The sequence below is a fragment of the Dendrobates tinctorius genome, unplaced genomic scaffold (assembly GCF_039654945.1).
Source record: "Dendrobates tinctorius isolate UK_male_01 unplaced genomic scaffold, ASM3965494v1 ptg000254l, whole genome shotgun sequence".
NCBI lineage: Eukaryota > Metazoa > Chordata > Amphibia > Anura > Dendrobatidae > Dendrobates > Dendrobates tinctorius.
In genome coordinates, this window is record NW_027361921.1 from 16335194 (window position 1) to 16363128 (window position 27935).

The 27935-nt window shown below is 43.2% G+C and overlaps 1 protein-coding gene across 11 annotated transcripts in view; it reads right to left on the reverse strand.

Annotated features, from left to right (window-relative positions):
- Window positions 1-27935, reverse strand: part of GULP1 (GULP PTB domain containing engulfment adaptor 1) — a 1494945-nt gene that overhangs the window by 959234 nt on the left and 507776 nt on the right. For 6 of the 11 annotated variants that reach the window (XM_073558197.1, XM_073558200.1, XM_073558205.1 and 3 more), the window contains one exon: window positions 9227-9301. The exons of the other annotated variants lie outside the window; for them this stretch is intronic. In XM_073558197.1, the coding sequence (XP_073414298.1) occupies window positions 9227-9254 (28 nt within the window). In that variant the 5' untranslated portion in view covers window positions 9255-9301. The remainder of the gene's footprint in view (window positions 1-9226; window positions 9302-27935) is intronic. 11 annotated transcript variants of the gene reach the window in all.

The following is a 27935-nucleotide window of genomic DNA, read 5'->3' on the forward strand; positions in this document are numbered from 1 at the left end:
GCCAAATTTCAATAAAATATCTCCACCCCCTTCCGAGATAAGGGGTCAAGATATTTTTGCCTCCATAACAAGCTGCATAGTTACAAATGTACCCTCATATATTTTGAATGAAGTTAATGCAAGGAAAAAAGAATAATATTTTTTTTTAATGATAATGCTATTTTATTATTATAAACAAGTAAAAAAAACTGTTCATTTACATTATAAAAGAAAATGTAAGAAACTTTTTTTATTGATTTTCTTCGCAAGTAATGCATGTTGTCTTTGCTACCCAGTGTTCATCGCAAATGGGTTTCACACAAACCACACAAGACTTTCCAGTCTTACGTTGTTTTCGCCTCAGATCTCGGCAGACATAGCAACTACCAACAACAGGGGAGGGTCCACGACTAACATGAAGTATTTGAGGGCCAGCTGCTGCTTGCGATGCTACCAGAATGCATCGTCCAAGCACCATTTCTACTGCACCTCGAAGAAAATGGTTTCTCATCATCATTCGGTTTGTACTACGATCTTCAATTGCAGGCATACACAGCTGATTTGCGAGATCTTTCAGGAATTTTCTTCGTTGATTCTTTGTCCTGAAGCTTGGATTGTGTTCTCTGTAGATGATGTAGGATGCAAACCCAGTGACGTCAATCATATTGTAGAAAAATGCCAGAGGCCAACGTAATGTTCGTCGTTTCAGAGTGTACTCTCCCAACATTTTATCCATAACATCAACTCTGCCTTTTGTTTTGTAGTAGTATTTTATTATCTCTGGCTTGGCTGCTAGTGTCTCTTCAACTTCTCCCGTCATGTGCATAGATGATAGAAGCATAACTGATTTGTTCTTCTTTGGTACATATGAACAGACTGTTGCATCATGATTGTAGGCAAAATTTGTCGAGTTTACAGGCCTTTCTTTGGCAGGCTGCATGTTGCTAGGTAGGAACCTTTTGTTTTTTCTCACTGTACCAACTAGTGTCATGTTCCAGGAGTTCAATACCTTAGCTAGTTCCATGGTTGTAAAGAAGTTATCGGTGGTGACATTTCTTCCAGAGCCTTTATACGAGCTCACTAGGTCCAATACTGTTTGTTCACCAATGTTTACTTGTCGAGGACCATCAGTTGGTTTCCCAGTGTAGAGCTGACCTTGTAATGGGTAGGCGTTTGACGAGTCACAAGCCCAGAAAATCTTTATGCCATATTTAGCTGGTTTTGAAGGTATATACTGGGTAAATTTAGTATGGCCTCTAAATGGAAATAATTGCTCGTCGACGGTGATACAATTATATGGCTTGTAGGCTCTCTTCAGATTTCTGTTCAGCATTGTCCAGATGTCCCGTATTGGTGCAGCTTTATCTGTTTGCACACGTTCTGCACGTGTATTTTCGTTGTCAAATCTGATAAATCTGAGTATCATCTTGAAGCGGTCACGAGACATGGCTGCACGTATAAGAGGCAGAGCATCAACATTCCACATTTCCTCCAGATTCTCTTTGTTATTTCTGTGCACACCAGCAGCAATCAGTATGCCCAAAAATGCATGGAGTTCAGTTTCAGTAAATTGCTTGACTATTTTTTGTGGTGGCCGTTCAGAAAAATCAGGAAAACGTTGTACCAGTTCGTTGTTGTAAGCATCACAAACTCTCTTGGCCTTTCAATTCGTTTCTCATAATATGATGTCACACATCTCGGGAGTCATGATTGACTTGAATATCTCTTTTGCTGTATACAGGTTGCTGATTGCTGCAGGGCTACCTCTTTGTCGTAGGACATTACGAGATTTTTTTGTGCATTTGGCAGTGGATCACTACACCATTGAGTTTTATCCTTAGCAGTCCAAATGTCGCCTGCACTTTGAGGCACAGACTTATCCTGAACACTTTCGTCTGAGTCGTATTCTTTTTCCTGATCTAAGACCATTTCTTGTTCAATGTCTGAATCTTCTTCAGTAACATCCACTTGTGGTACATAGTTTGCATCATCAGATGCAACATATGGTTCTTCCTCATGCTCAGAATCAGATTCTTCTAGCATTCGCATTATTTCGTCAGACGTAAATCTGTAAATATGAAAAAATGAAAAATAAATAATTTTCCGAAATACTACACAATACTACATTATTGGCTTTTCACAAAATGATACTAACCTGCAAAGACATTTTCTTGGATTATGGCGGAAACTAGATCCTGCATCACTATCACTCATGATGACTTGGTAGATGAATTTTGGCTTCGTAATTTAGTTCAGTAACACGTGGCAAGTAGAATGAAACTCGATTCTAAAGTGCAGATAAAAAAGTAAATTATTTCTAGTGATAATTATTTATAAATGTCATTTATATATTATGTAAACCGTATACGGTTTCAGAATTTTCATTCCATCTTCGACTGTTTTTTCGACCAATAGGAAAATTGTAACAGAGCCACCATCTTTATTTTGTGCTGAATATAAGTAAAACATCGTAAAACAATAAGTAGATACTAATTATTATCCATTTTTTGTATAAGAATCATACCTATAGTGATAAGTTTCATGCAAAATATATGTAAGCCAAGTCCAGGCTCAAAGACAATTTCTGACTGTTCTGTCCCCACATAAGGCAAATGAAGGTATAACTGGCTGTTAGATGCTGTGATATACTTTCCTACCTTTGTATCCAAGAAATTGAAGACTTCACAAGCCTAGAATTGTGTGTGCTCACAGCAATGAGATGAACAGCAAAATGGCTACTGAGAGGAGGGAGGCAGGAAGAGAAGTAGAAGCCACTCCCAGTTTGAATCAACTTAATTGACAGCAACATAAGTGAGCAGTAACAACACTGGCCAATAGATATCAACATGACATTTGTAGCTGAATGAACTTTAGTTTCTGAAACCAAGTAAAGGAGAAAGTCTTCCCACAGTGGAGGTATATATGAAGGTACAATTGTACCTCTGCAGCCTGTTAACGTTGTAAAATTATGCAGCCTGACGAAGGTTAAAATCTTGCTAACACCCATGCTCTAGTTTCTTTTTCTCTTCCAGATTCAGCAGAAACCGACATCTGTCATAACCTGAAGCCTGGTGATTTTGTAGTTGTGAAGAGGCATGTCAGAAAGCATGGACTAGAACCCTTGTATGATGGTCCCTATCAAGTTCTTTTTGTCACCCAATAAGTTAATAGTAAATAAAGGGGGCATAATGTTTTGGTTTTCCGCATTTTCTATATTATTATTAGTGGTAGAAGTTAAAGTTAAAGTTAGAAGACATTGAAAGACCCAGAGATCAATATGTTAAAGACAATGTTCGTAATAAGGACAGTTGGTGGTCAGACACCTTCTCCTTTCTCAATCCAGCCAATTGGTTTAAGGGAATTGGGGGCTGGATAGCTGGGATCTAACAAAGCTTGTTATACATTACTGCCTGTATCCTTGTTGCATATATGATACTAAAACTTCAGAAATAAAATTCACTGCGCTTGCTCACTGAAAATTAGCAAGATTACATACTAAGAAAAAACATGTGTACCTAAAAAAATTCTCCAGATAGACTGTTCACTGCCTCTGCCAGATAGCAATGAGTTAAAATAGCAGATAATAGCTGTGCTAAAACTTGTTTTTTGGTGTATTTCTGTATGTATTAGGAAATTCTGCACTAGGACAGCTAGCGATGTATACTAAAGGCGTCGTTACCCCTGCTCTTCTCTACACCGATCTCAAAAGGTTATTTGATGAAGATGTTGAATCCATGCATATGGCTACCTTGAAAAGATCTCCACCACTCTCATCAAAAATTGCTATTTGTAAATTGTAGCATACAGAGGGGATGGGTGCGCCGCAACAGCCATGACTTATAACACAGCATCAGCCATGTGAATACCAGTACCCCTTGAGCTTATCGCTTGGGATAGCACCTCTAATGGTGCATATTAGTTAACAAAATTTATCTAGGGGGATTGTGAAGTACAGTATTCAGATGTATGGGACATCTTGTTCTCCAGACTCCATTTTTGTGCTTGCGACGCCATTTTGTTGTTTACGAGTTAAATTTTGCAACTTAACTAGATGAAAGTTCACGGTTGTTATGAAACCAGACTGTTCCAGCTTGTACAAGATATGAGACCATGAAGAATGTGCTATTGTTCCATTTTCTACATCACGCAGCTAGGGACATATTCCGATTTTCTTGCAATACTATTGGCTTACAAAGTAAATGTATTACGACAATGTTATTGGTAGCTATGTATTTTGCATAATTAAGAAAAATACTATAAAAAGAGGTGACAAAATAAACAGGCTTAGTGATCTGCCTTGATCCTCCTATACAGAGACCCCGTCTCCGTCTGGTCATTCCCAGTTGCTAGCAACGCCCCGTGGATTAATTTAGAAATCACTTGGTCAACCATGAAGGGTTAATTTAGCCCCCCTGAAAAGCTACCTTAACAGTTTGGCGCCCAACATGAGGCCCCCGAATAGGGACGTGTGGTATCCCACTTCCCACGTAATGTGGAGGAACCTGACAGGACTCTAACACCTGCGCTCAACACACACCCTATAGCAGCAGGGCATCTGGATGGACCCTTCTGGAGGATACTCTCAACCCTGTCTGGGTGTTAAAGGGTGTTGGGAGGTGGGTGGAGCTAGTAGGATGAGAGCAGGAGAAGGGAGTGTTAGTCAGGAGTCATGAGGAGAAAGTGAAACTAAATGTGCAAATGTGTTGAAGCAGCTCCCTGTCAGGAGGAGCTGCTTGGAGGGAAAGAGACTGAAGGAAGCTCTCTGAAGAGGGAAGGAATCCTAGAGGCACAATACAGTGACAATATTGTCCGTGGGGCTCGCTCCACATCGGCTGACGTCGGGTGGAGGGATTAGTGGCAGTAAAGGGACTGGCCCTAAAACTAGTGGAGTGGACAACGGGCTCAGCTAGATAAACCAGAGGCTCTGAGCATTGCAAGTGCTGCAGCCAAATCCACAAATATTCGCTGAAAAGACAGACACATAGGATCCAGGGACCTAGAGGTTATTCCCGCCAAGATCCGAGTCTGCTGGCTTGGGACACTGTTTGTGAAGGTGCTGGACAGGAGGGAGGAAATCAGCACAGGGAGATAGCCGGGAAAGGCATATACTGGAAGGAGTTCTGGAAAGGTGTTCTCCATCTGCCTGGAAGTTTGCTGGACCCCTCACCTGGAGGATACGGCACCAAGCGAGGCATCCATGCACACAAGAACTGTGAGTAAAGCTTTGGAACTGCATTCAGCTGTGTCCTCTGAATTCTTTCTGCACCTATTCAGCACTGCTACATCTACCACTACCAATTACAACATCTTTTCCAACACCACTGCCCTGGGACAAAAGCTCTGCCTGTGGAGAGCTACTCCAACTCTGCTGCATCACACCATTAGTCCCAGAGGATCTGCACTGCAGCGCTGGTAACCTCTGACCAGATACTACAGGTGGTGTCACAAACTTATCTACACATAGACTTTATTCCTCATCACTTCTTATTTTTACATGGACACTCAGGGCCCAGTACCGAGTAACCCACAGCCCTGAGGGGGTGCTCCAGTTGTCTTTCACTGACAGTTTGCATGGACAGGTTTGAGAAACTTTCCATATTTTTTTTTTTCATATGAGAAAAACTGATTAAAACTTTTGGTAAAAACAAACACGTGAAATAAACAGTTGCACTAAGGTCCCATAGCAAGGGTCAAAGCTTTGTTTAAAGTGAATGTGTCAACAGGATTTTGGTATGTAATCTAACAGCAGCATGACATAGGGACAGAGTCCTTGATTCCAGCGATGCATCACTCAGTTTCCTTGGTGTAGTAACTATGATAGAATCACAGTATACTCTGTTGTGGATTTAGCAGAGCTTATTAGCTGAGCTGTGTGTAACCTCCACTCACACCTTCACACCACAGCTATCAGTGTACAGTGTATATCTACAGAAAACTAACTGGGAGTATGGTTTGACTAGGAGGCATTAGGCAGTGCTAAGCTCCTGCTGATAAAACATTGTTTGTATTGAAACAGCAAAATATAGCTTAGTAACTAACACACAACCCCTGGCAAAAATTATTGAATCACCGGCCTTGGAGGATGTTCATTCAGTTGTTTAATTTTGAAGAAAAAAGCAGATCACAGACATGGCACAAAACTAAAGTCAATTCAAATGGCAACTTTCTGGCTTTAAGAAACACTAAAACAAATCAAGAACAAAAAATATGGTAGTCAGTAATGGTCACTTTTTTAAACCAAGCATAGAGGAAAAATTATGGAATCACTCAATTCTGAGGAAAACGTATGGAATCACCCAATAGGTACTGTCACACTAAGCGATATCGCTAGCAATATCGCTATAACTTGTGACGTTATAGCGATATTGCTAGCGATATCGCTGTGTGTGATACTTACCTACAACCCGCTCCCCCGCTGATTATCGCTGATCGCGCGAGAACGTCCAGGACTGTTTCTCACTGTCAGCTTCCTGCTGGGCTTCCTGTGGAGAGATGAGCGACGAGCGTGGAGCCGGGCGGGAAGACGCAGGATCGCCTAGTGTGACAGGTAAGTAGCGACCCCCGTCCCCAGCGATGTCGCTAGTGAGATCTGCCTGTGTGGCAGCTCACTAGTGACCACTTAGCGATGCACCAGCGATCCTGACCGCGTCATATCGCTGGTCGGGATCGCTGGTACATTGCTAAGTGTGACAGTACCTTAACACCTGCATCAAATTAGATATGCTCGTTAGTCTGCGTCTAGAAAGTAGTGATCACACCTTGTAGAGCTGTTGCACCAAGTGCCCTGACATGAATCATGGCTCCAACACGAGAGATGTCATTTGAAACAAAGGAGAGGATTATCAAACTCTTAGGGTATATGCACACGCTGCGGATTCTGCTGCGGATCCGCAGCGGATTTGGTACTGCGGGTCCGCAGCAGATTCTGCTGCGTTGTACAGTACCTTTATTTCCTATGGAAACGCAGTGCACATGCTGCGGATTTTTCCACGCAGATTTGCTGCGGGTTACAATCCGCAGCATGTCAGTTCTTTGTGCGGTTTCCTACCTTTACCATTGTGAGGTGAGAAACCGCAGGGCAAAACCGCAGGCTAATCCGCAGGTAAACCGCAGGTCTTTTGACCTGCGGATTTACCTTCGGATTTTGCAAAATCCACAGGGAGAAATACGCAGCACTAAAAACTACGTGGGCACATAGCCTTAAAAGAGGGTAAATCATCACGCAATGTTGCAAAAGATGTTGGTTGTTCACAGTCAGCTGTGTCTAAAATCTGGACCAAATACAAAGAACATGGGAAGGTTGCTAAAGGCAAACATACTGGTAGACCAAGGAAGACATCAAAGAGTCATGACCGGAAACTTAAAGCAATATGTCTCCAAAACAGAAATGCACAACAAAACAAATGAGGAATGTATGGGAGGAAACTGGAGTAAACATCTGTGACTGAGCTGTAAGAAACCGCCTAAAGGAAATGGGAATTACATACAGAAAAGCTAAACGAAAGCAACACGTAAACAGAAAAAATACAAGGTGACAATGGGCTAAGGAAAAGCAATCGTGGACTGTGGATGACTGGATGAAAGTCATATTCAGGGATGAATCGCGAGTCTGCATTGGGTAAGGTGATGATGCTGGAATTTTTGTTCGGTGCCATACCAATGAGATTTTTAAAGATGACTGCCTGAAGAGAACATGCAAATTTCCACAGTCATTGATGATATGGGGCTGCATGTCAGGTAAAGGCACTGGGGAGATGGCTGTCATTACATCTTCAATAAATGCACAAGTTTATGTTGATATTTTGGACACTTTTTTATCCCATCAATTAAAAGGATGTTTGGGGATGATGAAATCATTTTTCAAGATGATAATGCATCCTGCCATAGAGCAAAAACTGTGCAAACATTCCTTGAAAAAAGACACATAAGGTCAATGTATTGGCCTGCAAATAGTCGGGATCTCAATCCAATTGAAAATCTTTGGAAGTTGAAGAAAATGGTAAATGACAAGGTTCCAACCTGCAAAGCTGATCTGGCAACAGCAATCAGAGAGAGTTGGAGCTAGATTGATGAAGAGTACCGTTTGACACTCATTAAGTCCATGCCTCAGAGACTGCAAGCTGTTATAAAAGCCAGAGGTGGTGCAACAAAATACTAGTGATGTGTTGGAGTGTTTTTTTGTTGGTTTGTTTTTCATGATTCCATAATTTTTTCCTCAGAATAGAGTGACTCCATAATTTTTCCCCTGTGCTTGGTTTAAAAAAGTGACCATTACTGACTACCACATTTTTTTTCTTGATTTCTGTTAGTGTTTCTTAAAGCCAGAAAGTTGCCATTTGAAATGACTTTAGTTTTGTGCCATGTCTGTGATCTGGTTTTTTTCCTACAAAATTAAACAACTGAATGAACATCCTCCAAGGCCGGTGATTCCATAATATTTACCAGGAGTTGTATAGTTGGCTTTAGGTTCTCTTCACCTACATCATAATGCTCTCAAATTACATAAAAAAACCTGGGAATAAGGAAGTCACAAGCTGATCAAGGGTTGTCTAGACCAAAGAAAAGTGGACAGTAAGGCTGGAGTTAGATGTGTCTTGTGATAGCAATTCTTACGCAAGTCTCGCAACCAAAAACATTCATGCAACTTAAACTATTTTTGAACTGTGATTTGTGAAGTTACAAAGAAGTCACTGCTGAGTTGTAGTTGATGCAATCTTCAGTTAAGATGGTTTACCATAACAAACAGAGCAAGCACTAACCCCCTATGTGTCCAGTGCTGGCTAAACACGACTGCTCTTGACTCAGCCATTTGGCTGCAGAGGGGATGACACACTCACAGTGCGCACTACCGCTGCTGACAATCACTGAGCTTGTTGGCTTGTGCCATCTACATCAGCGGTGCCATTGATCCCACAACCTGGAAATTCTGGGGGCAGTAGGGTTACTTCCGAGTACTTTTATTAAGAGGAAATAATTTTAACAAAAATCACCAGTCTGGGTCTTCCCACTCTTCTATTAAATAAAAAGGGCAGGCCCAACTTAGTGAAAGGTACTATTTTTTTTGGCTGATTAACAGCTTAAAAAACATAAAAGGCTTATCCAATAGCATATTAAAATGAGGGCATTGCAGCAAATATTAGCCACAATAATTACTATGATATAGATCACTCATTTTAGAAAGAAAACACCGGACCTTTCAGATCATAAGCATAGAAGAAGCCATTATTGTCATTTATAACCTACTTACCTTTCTTCCTGTTAAATGCTCGATTCATGTTGTACAATGAAATAATTCGGTCTTTTTATCTTTTTCCTTCTAGAACTAAAAGAAAAATATGTATTAGTGGTATGAAGCATATGAGCAGGCTGTTTGCTGTATCGTAAAGCATTAAAAACAGTTATACTTTTTTCTTTTTTAACCCCTTCACCCCGAAGCCTGTTTTCACCTTCGTGACAGGCCAAACTTTACAATTCTGACCACTGTCATTTTACGAGGTCATAATTCTGGAACATTTCAATGGATCCCACTGATTCTGGGAGGAGTGAATTTTGTTCTCCTGATATATTGTACCTCATGATAGTGTTAAAAATTGTTTGATATGACTTGCATAAATTTGATGAAAATTTGAAAACTTTAGGAATTTTCAAAATTTTAATTTGTATGTCCTTAAATCAGGGAGCTATATCACATGAAATAGTTAATAACATTTCCCACATGTCTACTTTACATCAGCACAATTTTTGAAGCAATTTTTCATGTTAGGAAGTTATAAGGGGTAAAAGTTGACAAGTGATTTCTCATATTTTCAACAAAATTTACAACACCATTTTTTAGGGACCACATCACATCTGAAGTGACTTTGAGGGGCACAAATGAAAGACAATCCCCAAAAGTGACATCATTATAAAAACTGTACCCCTCAAGGTGTTCAAAACCACATTCAAGAAGTTTATTAACCCTTCAAGTGCTTCACAGGAATTAATGGCATTTGGAAGGAAAAAATAAACACAACTTTTTTTCATAAAAACTTCAATTTAGACCCATTTTTTACTTTTGCATAAGTAACAGGAAACAATTGACCACTGTATTTGTTGTGCAATTTCTCCTGAGCATGCAGATATCCCATAAATGGGGGAAAACCACTGTATGGGCACACAGCAGGGCTAGGAAGGGAAGGAGCGCCATTTGACTTTTTTAAATGTGTAGTTTGCTGAAATAATTAGCAGACACATGTCACGTTTGAAGAGCCCCTGATGTGCCTAAACAGTGGAAGCCACTCACTAGTGACACCATTTTGAAAACTAGACTCCTCAACTTATCTAGATGAGTGGTGAGCACCTTGAAATCCCAGGAGCTTCACAGAAGTTAATAAGGTTGAGTTGAGAAAATAAAAAAATCTAATTTTTCCCACAACAATGTTTTTTAGCCCAAAATTTTGTATTTTCACAAGGGTAATAGGAGAAATTGCACCATACAATTTGCCAATTCCACCTTATGTGGGTAAAAACTACTGTTTTGGCACGGCAGGTGTCAGAAGAGAAGGAGCGCCCTATGACTTTTTGAATGAAAAATTTGCTAGAATCATTAATGGACACCATGTCGCATTTGGAGAGCCCCAGTTGTGCCTAAGGATTGGAAACCTCCACAAATGACCATGTTTTGGAAACTAGACCCATCAATCTAATTATCTTGATGTGTGGTGAGCACCTTGAACCCCCAGGTGCTTCACAGAAGTTTATAACGTTGAGACGTAAAATAAAAAAATCAAATTTTTCATGCAAAAATGTTCTTTGATCCCCATTTTTTATTTTCACATGGGTAACAGAGGAAAATGCACCAAAAAATATTTGTCAATTTTGACTTAGTACACAGATACCCAATATGTGGAGGAAAACTACTGTTTGGACACACATCAGGGGTTGGAATAGAAGAAGTGCCATTTGACTTATGGAATGCAAATTTTGTTGGAATCATCTGAAGAGACCCTGATTTGCCTAAAGAGTAGAAACCCCCAACACATGAACTCATTTTGGAAAGCAGACCCCTAATGGAACTTATCTAGATGCGTGTTGAGCACCTTGAATGCCCAGGTGTTTCCAAGAAATTTATAACGTTGAGCCCCCTCAAAAAAGTCAACATTTTCCCCACAAAGATGCTCTTATAGCCCCAATTATTTTTATTTCTACAAGGGTAATAGGAGAAAATTTACCATTCAATTTGTTGTGTGATTTATTCTGAGTAAGCAGATACCCAATCTGTGGAGGGAAACTACTGTTTGGACACACGACAGGGCTCAGAATGGAAGGAGCGCCATTTGAGTTTTTAAATGCAAAATTTGCTGGAATCCTTAGCGATGCCATGTTGCATTTGGAGAGCCACTGATGTGACTAAACAGTGGACACTCCCCACTAATAACCCCATTTTAAAATCTAGACCCCTCAAGGAACTTATCTAGATGTGTGGTGAGCACCACGAATCCCAAGGTGCTTCATAGAATTTTATAACGTTGAGCCACGAAAATAAAAAAAATCACCTTTTCCCCACAAAAATGTTCTTTAAGCCCCAAATGTTTTGGTTTCACAAGGGTAATAGAAGAATATAGACCCCAGAATTCGATTTTCTGATTTCTTCTTAGTAGCCGATACCCCATATGTGGGAGAAAACTAATATTTGGGCGCGTGGCAGAGCTCAGAAAGGATGAAGTGATGTTTTTGAATGCAGATTTTGATGGAATGTTCTGTGGGTGTCATGTCACATTTTGAGAGCCACTGATGTGCCTAAAGAGTGACCCCACAAGTGACCCCATTTTGGGAATTAAACCCCTCAAGGAATTTATCCCTAGGTGCTTCACAGAAGTTTATAATTTTGTGCCATGAAAATAAAAAAAATCACATTTTTTCCCACAAAAAAATTTCTTTCATCCACAAAATATTTTATTTTCACCAGGGTACCAGGAGAAAATGGACCCCCAAAAAATGTTGTGCAATTTCTCCTGAGTATACCAATACCCCATATGTGCTTAAAAATACTTTTGCTGCTCTGATTCTCTCGTGCTCATGTGTCTCTCCAACCCTAGGGCCTGGATTGATGAGCCTCTGTCATAACACAGTTCCTTTTTCACAACTTAATTGTTCCTCATCTCCTCACTGACTAACTACCTCAAGAACACATTCTCCTCACCCTTCTCTAGCTCCTCCCACTAGCTAACATCCTATTGGATTAACTATTTCTTATCTTAACTCAATTTAATCTCCTAATCTAGAGTGCCCCCCACTGTTTCAAGTCCTAAATTACCCCTTACTAACACTGATTCTTACTCAATTACTATATCTCTCTATTTCTATCCCTAACCCACAGAAATGCAGGGCACAAATTAGCCCCAGCACACCCCCTACATATCTCCCTCCTAAAACCATGGTCGTCCCCGACCATGCGGTACCGTTAATAAACTAGACTAAAATAAAACACTCTTTTAAGACATATTCAACTGCAAAACATTATCATGCTCTACATAAGTGTTTGCTCTTTTCTTAACCACCTCTGACCCTGTTCCTGGTCAGGACTAGTACCAGTCCCACTTGGTTTGGACCCTGGAATGCACAGTTCAGGTCTCTTTTAATAACATGGTCTTTTAGCCAACAATGCACATTAGCTCACTGATGCATGGGCACAGTTCTTTATAACCAGGCACACTCCTTGGGTTGTCCAGTTAGCACTACAGGTCCATATGACCCTGATCCCTTTGCTTTCAGGACTCGGACACACCACAGGTTTACTGTAGGGCACACCAGGCCCATTAGTCAGTCCTTTTCCCGGTCTCAAGTGTCCACACAAACATCATGGTCCACATGGACATCTCACCACAGCTCTGACAGTCCAGGAGTGCCTACAGTCCATATACTTCTGACTCGGCTCTCTCATAGGGTCCTCCTGCCCATGTTTTTCCCCCTCCCTCTTATTTTCAGATTACAGTCCCTTTAAAACATGTGTGCTGCTTCCAACCTCCTAAGGATAAAATTCAGGTTAAGCAATATAATAAAACACAGTCCTTAAAGCAGCCCCACATTGTCCATTTTTCACAAAGGGTCTCAGTCCCGTAATCCAGCAGGGGGTGCGCAAATATGCACAAAGAAATTTGGATGGGGGAAAACATATAAACTTTTCAACTCTTCAACTTCGGCCGCACCGACCGCACTGTATTCAGGGCTCCTGCCCAAAGGGACGCAGAACAGTCCTGCATCATAATTTCACGTGCAACAACAGCAACTTCTTATTTAAAGTTGCTGGACTCCGTCACTGTCAAAAAAATTTTTTGAAGATAAAAATAAATTTTATTGAGAAAAAGTAGCAAAACGTGGCACTAAAAGCAAGAGAGTGCCTGCACTCTTGTATAAAGCATAATGATGCACATAAGTTATAATGAATGTACATACCAAAGTACTGTGAAACAAAACGTCTGCAACCAGATGAAAGATAACACAATTCAAAATTACAAATAAAAAAGTATGTGTAATATATCTACTATATAATCGTCAAATTCTGTCTGTCTGTAACAGAAATCCCACGTCGCTGATTTGTCGCGCCCGGCCGGCCGCGACCAATATACTGTACTCTATAATATCCAGGCATAATATCCAGGCATAATACTCCTCTATTATGGGATGTCTGGACATATTACTCCCCTATTATGGGATGTCTAAGAATATCACTCCCCTATTATGGGATGTTTGGGCATATTACTCCTCTATTATGGGATGTCTAAGAATATTGCTCCCCTATTATGGAATGTCTACAAATATTACTATCCTATTATGGGATGTCTAGGCATAATACTCCTCTATTATGGGATGTCTAGGCATATTACTCCTCTATTATGGGATGTCTAGGCATATTACTCCTCTATTCTGTGATGTCTAGGACTATTACTCCCTTATTATGGGATGTCTAGGCATAATACTCCTCTATTATGGGATGTCTAGGCATATTACTCCTCTATTATGGGATGTCTGGGCATATTACTCTCCTATTATGGGATGTCTAGGAATATTACTCCCTTATTATGGGATGTCTAGGTATATTACTCCCATATTATGGGATGTCTAGGCATATTACTCCCCTATTATGGGATGTCTAGGAATATTACTCCCTTATTATGGAATGTCTAGGCATATTACTCCTCTATCATGGGATGTTTAGGAATATTACTCCCCTATTATGGGATGTCTGGGCATATTACTTCCCTATTATGGGATGTCTAGGCATAATACTCCTCTATTATGGGATGTCTAGGCATAATAATCCTTTATTATGGGATGTCTAGGCATATTACTCCCCTATTATGGGATGTCTAAGAAAATTACTCCCTTATTATGGGATTTCAAGGCATATTGCTCCCCTATTATGGGAGGTCTACAAATTTTACTTTCCTATTATGGGATGTCTAGGCATAATACTCCTCTATTATGGGATGTCTAGGCATATTACTCCCCTATTATGGGATGTCTAGGAATATTACTCCCTTATTATGGGATGCCTAGGCATATTACTCCCATATTATGGGATGTCTAGGCATAATACTCCTCTATTATGGGATGTCTAGGCATATTACTCCTCTATTATGGGATATCTGGACATATTACTCTCCTATTATGGGATGTCTAAGAATATTACTCCCTTATTATGGGATGTCTAGGTATATTACTCCCATATTATGGGATGTCTAGGCATATTACTCCCCTATTATGGGATGTCTAGGAATATTACTCCCTTATTATGGAATGTCTAGGCATATTACTCCTCTATCATGGGATGTTTAGGAATATTACTCCCCTATTATGGGATGTCTGGGCATATTACTTCCCTATTATGGGATGTCTAGGCATAATACTCCTCTATTATGGGATGTCTAGGCATAATAATCCTTTATTATGGGATGTCTAGGCATATTACTCCCCTATTATGGGATGTCTAAGAAAATTACTCCCTTATTATGGGATTTCAAGGCATATTGCTCCCCTATTATGGGAGGTCTACAAATTTTACTTTCCTATTATGGGATGTCTAGGCATAATACTCCTCTATTATGGGATGTCTGGGCATATTACTCTCCTATTATGGGATGTCTAGGAATATTACTCCCTTATTATGGGATGCCTAGGCATATTACTCCCATATTATGGGATGTCTAGGCATATTACTCCCCTATTATGGGATGTCTAGGAATATTACTCCCTTATTATGGAATGTCTAGGCATATTACTCCTCTATCATGGGATGTTTAGGAATATTACTCCCCTATTATGGGATGTCTGGGCATATTACTTCCCTATTATGGGATGTCTAGGCATAATACTCCTCTATTATGGGATGTCTAGGCATAATAATCCTTTGTTATGGGATGTCTAGGCATATTACTCCCCTATTATGGGATGTCTAAGAAAATTACTCCCTTATTATGGGATTTCAAGGCATATTGTTCCCCTATTATGGGATGTCTACAAATATTACTTTCCTATTATGGGATGTCTAGGTATAATACTCCTCTATTATGGGATGTCTAGGCATATTACTTCCCTATTATGGGATGTCTAGGAATATTACTCCCCTATTTTGGGATGTCTAGGCATATTGCTCACCCATTATGGGATGTCTGGGCATATTACTCACCTATTATGGGATGTCAAGGCATAATACTCTATTATGGGATGTCTAGGCATATTGCTCCCCTATTATGGGAAGTCTAGAAATATTACTCCCCTATTATGGGATGCCTGGGCATATTTCTCCCCTATTATGGGATGTCTAGACAAAATACTTCCCTATTATGGGATGTCTAGGAAAATTACTCCCCTATTATGGGATGTCTGGGCATATTACTCCCCTATTATGGGATGTCTAGGTATAATACTCTATTACTCGTGTCACTGATTGGTCGCAGCCGGCCAGGCGTGACCAATCAGCGACAGGCGCAGATCTCTCGACGGTTGCTGCAAGTCATCTCCTGCCGCACGAAGGTCAGCGGCGACGCAGCCGGGAGATGATCGGCAATCAGCGATATTGGCGCGGAATTTAACCCTCACTCACAGAGCGACGTAGTTCACTCATGTTCACTGAACAAGTTCTGTCAGTCACAGTGCCACATAGTTCAGTCACGTTTACTGAACAAGTTCTGTCAGTCATAGTGGCACGTTGTTCAGTCATTCTAGAATACCCGATGCACTAGAATCGGGCCACCATCTAGTAATCTAGTATATATATACTTGTGGTAACCAATTAATAATATTATTAAAGTGCACTGCAGATGTATAAGTAAATATATATGTACACCAGTCAGGAATACAAACTTATATGAAATGCAAAGGAGATATCTATCTGAACGACAATAAGGTGGTCTGTCAGAGATGGACATGTAAAATGTACCTGTGAAAAGAGGATGATCAAATGGACCAAGCCCTGCAGAGAAAGTAGAGGTGAAGTGTAGGGAAGGGAGGGGAGGGGGAAGAGGGGATGGAGAGAGGTGAAAGAAGCTGTGGGTACAGAGGTTATGCAGCTGTATGACAAAGGTAGGTAGGTGATGACATATATAGTCAATACAGGAGGCAGCTGTGTTAGGTGCCCACAGCTAATAGGCTAGGTAGGGCCAGTAAAACACTTGCTCAAGGACTGCACATGAGAATAAAAATCTGTCTGTGGTGAAGAGCAAGGTTGTAGGCATATGGGTAGGCAGACAAATGTGGTAGCTGACTGTAATCCGCAAACATTTTTTTGACAGCTGGCAAAGACACTGATAGCTCGGTTGCAATGTGCACGTGGGGGGTTTAATTTTTTTGTCAACTAAAGTACTAAAAGCAATAATAATAATGATAATAATAATAATAATAATAATAACAATAATTGTATTTCTATAGCGCCAACATATTCCGCAGTACTTTACATTAAAGAGGGGACTTCTACAGACAATAGACATTACAGCATATACCAATAAACACATAGATCAAAACAGATACCAAGAGGAATGAGGAATGAGGGCCCTGCTCGCAAGCTTACAATATATAAGGAAAAAGGGGAGACATGAATGGTGGATGGTAACAATTACTTTTATTGTTTTGACCAGCCATAGTGTAAGAATCGGGTGTTCCTGTTGCTGCATGAACCAGTTAACAGTCTAAATATGTAACAGTACAGACACAGAGGGCTATTAAATGCATAAAGCATGCGAGAACATGATGCAAGGAACCTGGTTATGGTAAAAAATTTTGAATGAGCCACACAGGGATATGTAGGTTAATGCATTGAGGCAATAGGCCAGTCTGAACAAATGCGTTTTTAGGGCACGCTTAAAACTGTGGGGATTGGGGATTAATCGTATTAACCTGGGTAGTACATTCCAAAGAATTGGCGTAGCATGTGAAAAGTCTTGGAAACGGGAGTGGGAGGTTCTGATTATTGAGGATGTTAACCTCAGGTCATTAGCAGAACGCAGGGCACGGGTAGGGTGGAAGGCTGAGATGAGGGAGGAGATGTAGAGTGGAGCTCAGCCATGGAGTGCTTTGTAGGTGAGGGTAATAAGTTTATACTGAATTCTGAAGTGGATTGGTAACCAGTGTAAGGACTGGCACAAGGTGGAGGCATCGGTATAACGATTGGTGAGGATTATGATCCTAGCTGCTGCATTCAGGACAGATTGGAGAGGGAAGAGTTTGGTAAGAGGGAGACCGATTGAGTTACAATAGTCCAGATGAGAATGAATAAGAGAAACAGTAAGAGTTTTTGCAGAGTCGAAAGTAAGAAAGGGTTGAATTCTAGAAATGTTTTTGAGGTGCACATAACAAGAGCGAGCTAATGATTGGATGTGGGGGTGAATGAAAGCTCGGAATCAAGTATGACCCCAAGACAGCGGGCATGTTGCTGGGGAGTAATGGTGGAACCACACGCGGAAATGGCAATGTCAGGCATAGGTAGGTTAGTAGAGGGAGGAAACACGAGGAGTTCAGTCTTTGACAAGTTCAGTTTCAGACAGAGGGAGGACATGATGTTAGAGACAGCGGTAAGATAATCACTGGTGGTTTCCAAAAAGGCAAGCGTGATATCAGGAGAAGTGTATAATTGGGTGCCATCAGCATAGGGATGGTACTGGAACCCCAATCTACTGATTGCTTGACCAATAGGGGCAGTATACAAAGAGAAGAGGAGAACCATTCCTTGAGGAACCCCAACAGTAAGGGGAAGTTGAGAGGAGGAGGACCCAGCAAAAGATACAGTAAAGGAGCGGTCAGAGAGATAGGAGGAGATCCAGGAGAGAACGGTGTCCTTGAGGCCGATGGAACAGAGCATAGTGAGGAGGAGCTGATGATCCAGTGTCGAATGCAGTGGAGAGATCTAAGAGCATTAACATGGCGTATAGACCATTACATTTAGCTGTTAGAAGGTCATTAGAGACTTTAGTGAGGGTAGGTTCAGTAGAGGGAAGAGAGTGGAAACCGGATTGTAGAGGGTCAAGGAGAGAGTTATCTGAGAGATAGCGGATAAGTCGGGCATGAACCAGGCATTCCTGTAGTTTAGAGATGAAGGGAAGATTAGAGACAGGTCTATAGTTAGCAATACTACAGGTGTGATTTTTAAAGGGGCTAAATCCCCTACATGCCTGTATAAGTGGTTTAGTTACCATTTTGGGGGTAACAGGCTCTCTTTGAGATGGATTCCTTTGTGTTATGGAGTAGCATGGGGTAAGGCTAGACGCATCACTGTAATCTCGTCCCAACTTCTACTCAGTGTGCCGTGGCTGTCTGCCTTTATACAGTATGTAGTGAGAGACTGATATTAAACCTTTACAAGCAGCTATGTCATTCCCTTGCAGATTAACCCTTTAGGCCGGGGTCACACTAACTGATGCAAAATACGGTCCGTAGTTTACAGGCGTAATACGGATGAATGACCCCTAAATAGTGCTCCGTATGTCATCCGTAAGCAAGGTGTGGTCGCGTATTTTGCGCATGTCAGCATCCGTATGTAATCCGTATGGAATCCGTATTGCGAGATTTTCTCGCAGCCTTGCAAAATGGACATTTAATGGTTTTGAGGACTTCTAACTATTTAAATCATTAGCCTGCACCCTATTTATTGCCTCAGGAACAGGTGGCTGCCTCCATTCTGGCCATTTGTGACCTTGCCTTCACTAGGTGTGTTGCTGTTGTATGTGCAACATGGCAAACAGTCTGATTTTCAACACAATTGAGCAGGTTCTCTTCAACTGGCTTTTGTTACGCCGCTTTGGCCAACCATACCCAGTGATAGTGGATTCACGGAGGATGAGATGCATGTGTGTTATGAATGACTCACCGTAGGAGGAAAAAACAAAAATACAAGCTAAGTCCAGAAAACCGGAGAGGTTGGTAGCTATCGGATTGCAGACCCCTGATCCTATCCACAACAACTAACAGTAGCCGTGGGGGGTTCCTACGATGCCCTAGACCCCTCGATCACAGCCGGAGAACTAAATAGGCCTAAAGAAAGAAAGGGGAAATCTAAACTGCCCCAGAGCAGACCCCAAAGCAATAGGCAGCCCCCAACATATAATGACGGTGAAGCAAGATGAAAACACTAACACAGATAGATAGGTAGAGCAAACGATGGGGCCCAAGCTAACTAAAAAGGACAGGATAGAAAAGCTGCTCTCTGCAATCCGTAAAAAACCCTACCAAAAAATGTCCCAACCGTCTGATAGGAAAAACAGGCCCTGAAGTCGCTAGGACTTCAAAAAGACTATATCAGCACTCAGGTAAATTCTGAAGACAGAGCAAAGAGACAAACTGATCAGAGACAAAAATGGAACTCAGCACACCCCTGACCGGGGATGACGGAACTCCAAAAAACAAGGTAAACAAAACAAAACTAATAAGTTCAATAGCTGAGCAAAAACTTATCTTTGGGAAGCAGGAATCAGACTGGTCTCCAAGAATCCATCGACTCAGAAGGGCGTCGGCTGCCTTATATCCAGTCAGAATTTCCTGTTACCCAGTCATCATCTACCAGATCAGGTGTTTGGTAATCAGCCTCACTACCTTCCTTCCCCAGAAGAGGGAGTTCATCAGACATCGACGGTGAAGGGGAAAATGAGCTCACAACACATGTGGGTACATCCACTTTTGAGGCAACGACTCACAAGAGGTCATTTTCACCGCCTCTATTCTTCTATGCGGGAGTATCCTGTAAAATTCTACCAATACTGTCGCATGAGCCTTGAAACATTTGATCGACACTTGGAGACAGTGCGCCCTGGGATAACCTTTCAGGACACAAGGATGCGCAAAGCTATATCTGCAGAGGAGCGACTTCTACTCACATTACGGTATGTACTACCCAACAACATTCTCTATGTTCATAATGTGTTGACCAAAGTTTGTATTTTTGGCTTCTTGGACTAAGTTTAATGCCCTCATCTTAGTCCATATATGTTTCAACTTACAGACCAGAATGTTATGTGTAATATGTACTGAATATCACTTAGTAATTGTGCAACCAAATATGTGTGTGTTAGTCGATTTGAATTGCTAACAAGTTTGGTATGTATGTACCTGTTTTTTTTGTAATTTGTGCATTCTAAAATCTTCCTTTTCTGTTGTTCTTCAGCTTCCTGTCCACTGGCCTGTCTTATGCCACCCTCCACCATTAGTTTCTCATTGGAAGATCTACCATTTCTGGCATAGTCAGGTCAACATGTATTGAAATCTGGACAAGACTACATAAAGTCGTTATGCCCGAGCCCAGGATGGAAGACTGGTTGAGGATATCAAGGGACTTTGAGGAGGAATGCCAGTTTCCTAATTGTATTGGGGCCCCTGATGGCAAACATATCCGAGTGCGTAAGCCGCCGAACTCTGGCTCTCAATTCTTCAATTATAAACAATACTTTTCTGTTGTATTGTTGGCTCTGGCCGACCCTCAATACAAGTTTATAATTGTTGACATTGGGGCCTATGGAAGGACGGGAGACTCTAAAGTCTTCAATACTTCCATTATGGCTCGGCAGCTACGCACCAACCAGTTGGATCTACCACCACCACGCCAACTACCAGGCTCCACTCAAGAATCAGTCCCTTATGTCCTTGTGGCAGATGAGGCATTTCAGTTAACACGCAATGTCATGAGGCCATATCCCCAGCGCAACCTTGACCACAGGCGCAGAATTTTTAACTTGCGCCTATCACATGCTCGGCGACTGGTGGAGTGTTCCTTTGGCATTCTTTGTGCCAAATGGCGGGTACTCCAGTCTGCCATTCAGCTGAGTGAACAAAATGTTAATGAAGTAGATAAAGCCTGTGTGGTTCTTCATAACTTCACCAGGATACGTGGTTGTTCCTCCCCTGCTGGTGAAGAGTACGAGAAGGAGAATAGGAGAATAGTTTGTATGGAAGCAGGGACTCCTCTACCGGATCACAGAGCAGCACCACACAGGGACGAGCCCCACTAAAAAACAACAGCTGGTAGTTCCCAAGAAGTATAGGCAGGAGCTACTGCGAATCTCTCATGATATACCCTTGGCCGGGCACTTCGGCGTCAGTCGCACTAGGCATCGTCTGACACAAAACTTCTTTTGGCCAGGGGTAACCTATGATGTTCGTCAGTACTGCCAGACCTGTGACAGTTGTCAGCGCATTGGCAAGAGGGGGGATCGATGCAAGGCCAAATTACGCCCCCTCCCCATTGTGGAGGAGCCATTTAGCCGAGTAGCGGTCGATTTGATAGGGCCGTTAGCCAAACCCAGTCCGTCCGGGAAAAAGTATATATTGACAGTGGTAGATTATGCCACACGGTATCCAGAGGTAGTTGCGTTACCTAACATACTGGCAGAGACGGTGGCGGCCGCCCTGCTCCAGGTTTTCTCACAGGTTGGATTTCCCCGGGAGATTATCTCGGACCAGGGTACCCAGTTTAAAGCAGAGGTGACCAACCAACTGTGGAAGCTGTGCGGCGTAAAGTCCATTAGAAGCGCCCCGTACCACCCGCAAACCAATGGATTGTGTGAACACTTTAACGGGACATTAAGACAGCTCATTGGGACTTTTACCAGGACTTACAGGGACTGGGAGAAATTCTTGCCACACCTCCTGTTTGCCTATCGGGAGGTGCCCCAAGAATCCACGGGGTTCTCCCCGTTCGAGCTGGAATACGGGAGACGGGTAAGGGGACCCCTAGACTTAGTGCTGGAACACTGGGAGGGGAGGGCCTCATAGAAGGGGTACCTATTGTACCCTATGTGCTGGAATTCCGGGACCATCTACAGGAGCTGACTCAGGCTGTACGTGAGAACATGCAGGCGACCCAGCGGCGCCAGCGCATATGGTACGATCGGAGGGCCAGAGAGCGCACCTTGGAAATAGGACAGAAGGTCCTGGTGTTAGAGCCCACTAAGCAGAATAAGTTTAAAGCTGCATGGCAGGGGCCCTACCAGGTAGTGGGGAAAATAGCCGACACAACGTATAATGTCGCCGATTGTGAAGACCCCAGGGTTATCCGCATGTTCCACGTGAATATGCTGAAGCCCTCTTGGGAGCGCCCTGAAGAGGTAGTGGCCATCTGTGCACCTGAAGCAGAGGTGTTGTGAGTTCATTTTCCCCTTCACCATTGAGGTCTGATGAACTCCCTCTTCTGGTGAAGGAAGGTAGTGAGGCTGATTGCCAAGCACCTGAGCAGAATGATGATGACTGGGTGACTGGAATTGCTGACTGGATATAAGGCAGCCGACGCCCTTCTGCCTTGCAGGTGATTTCTCTGAGGGATTCTAGGAGACCAGTCTGATTCCTGCTCCTCAAAAGCTAAGTTTTCTGCTCTGCTTTTTGCATTTGTGTTTTGGTTTTGTTTTGCCTTGTTTTTCTGGATTTCTGCCATTCCCTGCTGGGGTGAGCTGAATTCCTTTTTGCTCTGTCTTCAGAAAATACCTGAGTACTGATATAGTCTTTTTGAAGCCTAGCGTCTTCAGGGCTTTTTCCCTATCAGTCTGTTGGCTCTTGTTTTGATAGGGTTTTGGCGGATTGCAGACAGCACCTTTTCTATCCTGTCCTATTTAGTTAGCTTGGGCCCCATCACTTGCTCAGCCTATCTTTCTATCTGTGTGAGTGTTTTTTCATCTTGCTTCACCGTCATTACATGTTGGGGGCTGCCTATTGCTTTGGGGTCTGCTCTGGGGCAGTTTAGATTTCCCTTTCTGTTTTTAGGCTATTTAGTTCTCCGGCTGTGATCGAGGGGTCTAGGGCACCGTAGGAACCCCCCACGGCTACTGCTAGTTGTTGTTGATAGGTTCAGGGGTCTGCAATCCAATAGCTGCCAACTTCTCTGGTTTTCTGGACTTAGCTAGTATTTCTGTTTTTGCCTCCTACGGTGACTCATTCATAACACAGAGGATTAAGCCGGACTTCCCTTGCCGGATGTCTTAGAGGAAATGACTCAGTCTAAAACATGGGACCAGGTACACTTGGGTGAAGACCTAGGCCCCCGGGAGAGACAGCAGGGGGAGGCGTTGTTGAGGCTGCGACAGAGGATGTTTTCAGAGAGACCGGGGTACACTCGCCTGGCACAACACAAGGTTGAGACCCAGGATCAGACCCCCTGCGACAAAACCCCTTCCGCGTCCCTGAGTCTGTACGAGAGGGGATGCGACAAGAGATACAAGAGATGTTGCGTTTAGGGGTCATTGAAGAGTCAGATAGTCCCTGGGCATCCCCCGTAGTGTTAGTGCCCAAGAAGGATGGGACTACAAGGTTTTGTGTAGACTATCGTAAGCTCAATGAGAAAACAGTGACGGATGCATACCCCATGCCGCGTGTGGATGAGTTGTTAGACCAGCTGGCGGGGGCAAAGTATTTGACCACCATCGATCTATGCAAAGGCTACTGGCATATTCCACTTAGTCCTGACGCTATTCCCAAGTCAGCATTTGTCACCCCGATCGGCTTATTCCAGTTTCGAATTATGCCATTCGGGATGAAGAATGCCTCGGCGACCTTCCAAAGGCTGGCTGACCGGCTTCTGGATGGTCTCCAGGACTATGCTTGTGCCTACCTGGACGACATCGCCATCTATAGTGCGACATGGGAAGAGCATTTAAATCACCTAGAAACAGTATTGGACAGGATCCACCAGACCGGAATCACCCTGAACCCAACCAAGCGTCATGTGGGCAAAGCAGAGGTTCAGTATTTAGGGCATTGGGTGGGAAGTGGGAAACAGCGACCAGAACCAGCCAAGATTGAGGCCATAGCCAAATGGCCCATGCCACGCACTAAAACCCAGGTCATGGCGTTTCTAGGGACAGCGTGGTATTACAGGAAATTCGTTCCCAATTACAGCAGTGTAGCCAAGCCCCTCACTGATTTGACCCGTAAGAACCAACCCCGCCAAGTAACCTGGACCTCAGAGTGTGAGGAAGCCTTCCGCCAACTAAAGGACGCCCTCACCAATACCCCTGTATTGGCCGCACCCGGTCCAACTACACGTTTCCTTGTTCATACAGACGCTTCTATGTTTGGATTGGGGGCAGTACTGAGTCAAGTCGAGCCGAACGGCCAAGAACACCAGGTAGCTTACCTGAGTCGGAAACTACTGCCCCGTGAAGTAAGCTATGCGGCCATCGAGAAGGAGTGCCTGGCGGTAGTATGGGCACTCAAGAAATTGCAACCATATTTGTATGGACGACAGTTTTCCCTCCTAATGGACCATAATCCCCTAGACTGGCTTAATCGGGTCTCTGGAGACAACGCCAGATTGCTGCAGTGGAGTTTAGCCCTACAACCTCTGGACTTCACCATCCACTACAGACCCGGCAAACAAAATGGTAACGCTGATGGACTAAGTCAACAAACAGAACTTGTACAAACCCCATAAACTTCGGTCATCCCCAAACCGATCCGTTGAGGATCAGACTGTGTATGCCAATCGCGTCGCTGAAAAGGGGAGCCGTGTTACAGAACCACTCAGCACCCAAAATATGTTGTGCAGTTATATGTATATATAATAGGTTCCATGTGAGATGCATGTCCCTAATGTATCAGCAGTGTCCGCCCTCCCCCCACCTTTGCAATTCCCACAGTAAACATACGCAGGCTCCGGCCACCTGCGGCTTTTGTAATGCATGTCTGGCCTGACGCTTGTCTATTGGCCGGCCCTCTGTATCTGTGTGATATATTCTGTGTCCTGTGAGTAAAGTGTTGTCAGACTGGAAATACATGGAGAAGCAGTGATCTTTTATATGCGCCCATGCATTCAGAGGAATTCCAGCCAGCATCCTTCATTCAGACTCCAGCCAACACAGAGCGGACCTCCGAAAACACGGGGAGGTACTGAAAGAGGTACCCCAGCTTGGAAGACCCCGTTACAGGGGGGTGTGCTTGCATCAAGCAGGATCTGAAAACATCCTCGAATACGGAGCCTCACCTCACGGGAAAGGGCACGGAGATAAAGGGCCAGGCTACGTGAGTATGCCTCCTCCCCATCATCTGTATTCACTCTAGCCAGATAATTTAGGACCCCTGTGTCCACATTGGTCCTGGTATCTTGGGCAGGGATGTGGCACCTTCTTCGTCCTCGCCGGGATGTTCCAGCAGGCTGTGGGGAGCCCTGGATCTGGGCAATTGGGCTGCTGCTCATGTTGCCCTGCCCCTCCAGTATGGGTGATGGTGCAGCAGCAGACGGTCCTGGTGGTGGGGTTTGGGGCGCAGGCAATGGGTTCTCCTAAAACGATTCTTCACCCATGCTTCTTGCAGGGGGAGAAGATGGGCCAGCCACCTCATCCACTACAGGGTCAATTATGGGCTCTGTATCTGAGCCCGTGCCTCTATCCGTAAGGTTGGAGTGAGTTCTGTTATGAAATAGAACAGAGCCAAAAATACATTAATATTTTTGGCCCTGTAAAGTATCGGTGTAATGTGGTGTGAGGTATCTACTTACGGTCTCAGATCCAGAATAGGGGCGAGGAAGGAGAGGCGGTCATAATAAATGCATTTTCGTTTGACGTAGCCCGCATCCCCACTCCTGGACCGCTGCTGACGTTCCCGCCTGTACTGATCGCGGATGCTGCGCCAGCGTTTCATCACATCTTCCACTGCAATGTGACAGGAAATATTCTCAATTTTACATTACATATTTGATCGGTCACATTTGCTACCAGTAGTCTAGGCATGTGGCCTTCTGGGGTGTGCTTTCTACCCAGGGTGGCATATCTAATTGGGCCATCCAGGCAAGATACACAGGGTCACAATAGTTCATGTATCAAGTAACTACACTTAATAACTTGGTTGGCAAAGAGGATGAGGAGCTTGTGGCCTGGGCAAAATTATGGCAGTGTCAAACCATGTGTCACATCAAAATCTACCCGCCTCATGAGGAAAAACGTAGAAGCACAGGAAGGGGGGGCTGATTCTGTATGCATTTTTTGATGTGAGGTAATTTTAGTCAGTTTTTGGCCTTGTACTTACTCAGTTTCTGCTGCTCCTCACGTGGCCGATCACCAAAATCATGGAACATCTGGCGACATATGCGCCTCCATGACGCCTCCTTTCTTGCCCGGTTCGCATAGTGGGCATCCCATTGGTCCCAGAGTTCTGGCCGCTCCTGAACCAGTACAATGAGCATCTCCACATCAAGGAAATATGGCGCCATGACGCTGCTGTACTCCATGGAGGCGTACTTCCTGGATGTCTGGAGCGGTTTTTGAGCTCATTTGCATGTCTAGGCTTCCTGATGATAAATTGGACCATTTCCAGTCATCTGGCAAAAGACCAGCGTATTTATCGCAAGTCACACGTGTGGTCCGTGTGTAATCCGTATTTTTTGCGCTCCCATAGACTTGCATTGGCGTATTACGGGCGTAGTACGCTGACAATCGCAGCATGCTGCAATTGGCACGGTCCGTAGAATACGGCCGAGAAATATACGGCTGTTGGGAGCAAACCCATAGAGAATCATTTGTCCATGTGTAATGCGTGCTTTTAACGCCTCTCACTCATCCGTATTCCTCTCTAGTGTGACCCCGGCCTTACAAGCAACTAATTCTTCATAAATTTATTGGAGGCATCTGCATTGTTTCACAGAGTGAAACTTGCAGTTAGATTACAGTGATGGGAGAGTGGATGTGTTATCTCAGCAAACTGAAAATGCTCATGATTCCAACTATTCTCTATATATTGTCATTGTCTGGAAATCTGATATCTAGGGTGTGAAAAGAAAGAATGTGAAGCATAATCATATAGACTAGGAAATATTTGGCATTTATCTCAAATACATATAGTGAAATCCACTATTAGGGAACCTAAGTAATGCAGGGGAGTAAATGTCCAGATAAGGCTGGTTTCACACTAGCGTTTTATCGCGCAGCGCATCGTGCGCTATCGGTCGCACGTGCAATTGTCCCCTATCTTTAAAATGGTGGGCACAGTGACTAGCGATTGCACGCGTGCCTCAGCGTTTTCGTGCGCTGCGCATTTTCCAGGTGTGCGACCAGATGCGCCGGATGCTACATGTTGCATTTTTTGTTCCGCCCAACATCGTGATAAAATCGCATGCACACGTGTGTGCACGCAATGCGCAAAAAAATAGCATTATAGTCTATGGGGTCGCTGACATGCGCTGTGAAGTGCGCACGTCAGTGCTTTGTGAGCATGCGCAATTTCAGAGTAAACAATGTCTAGACACTTGTTTAATCCACCCCCTAAACAAGCAAAATTGTTTTGGAGGAGTGTACATAAAAGAAGGGGTTTGTAGTGCCAGACCACTTACTTTACAGACTGTCTGCAAGAGATAAGAAGCCCTGGAAGAGAGAATACACCCACCCAGCAAAATACAAAACACAAGTTTGGATAACAGCTTCAGCAACTAAAATGTGAGTATTATAAAATCTATGTATGTGTGCCTGTCCTTTAAAATATATTATGTACTAATGTTTATTTTTTTATTCCAGCATGTC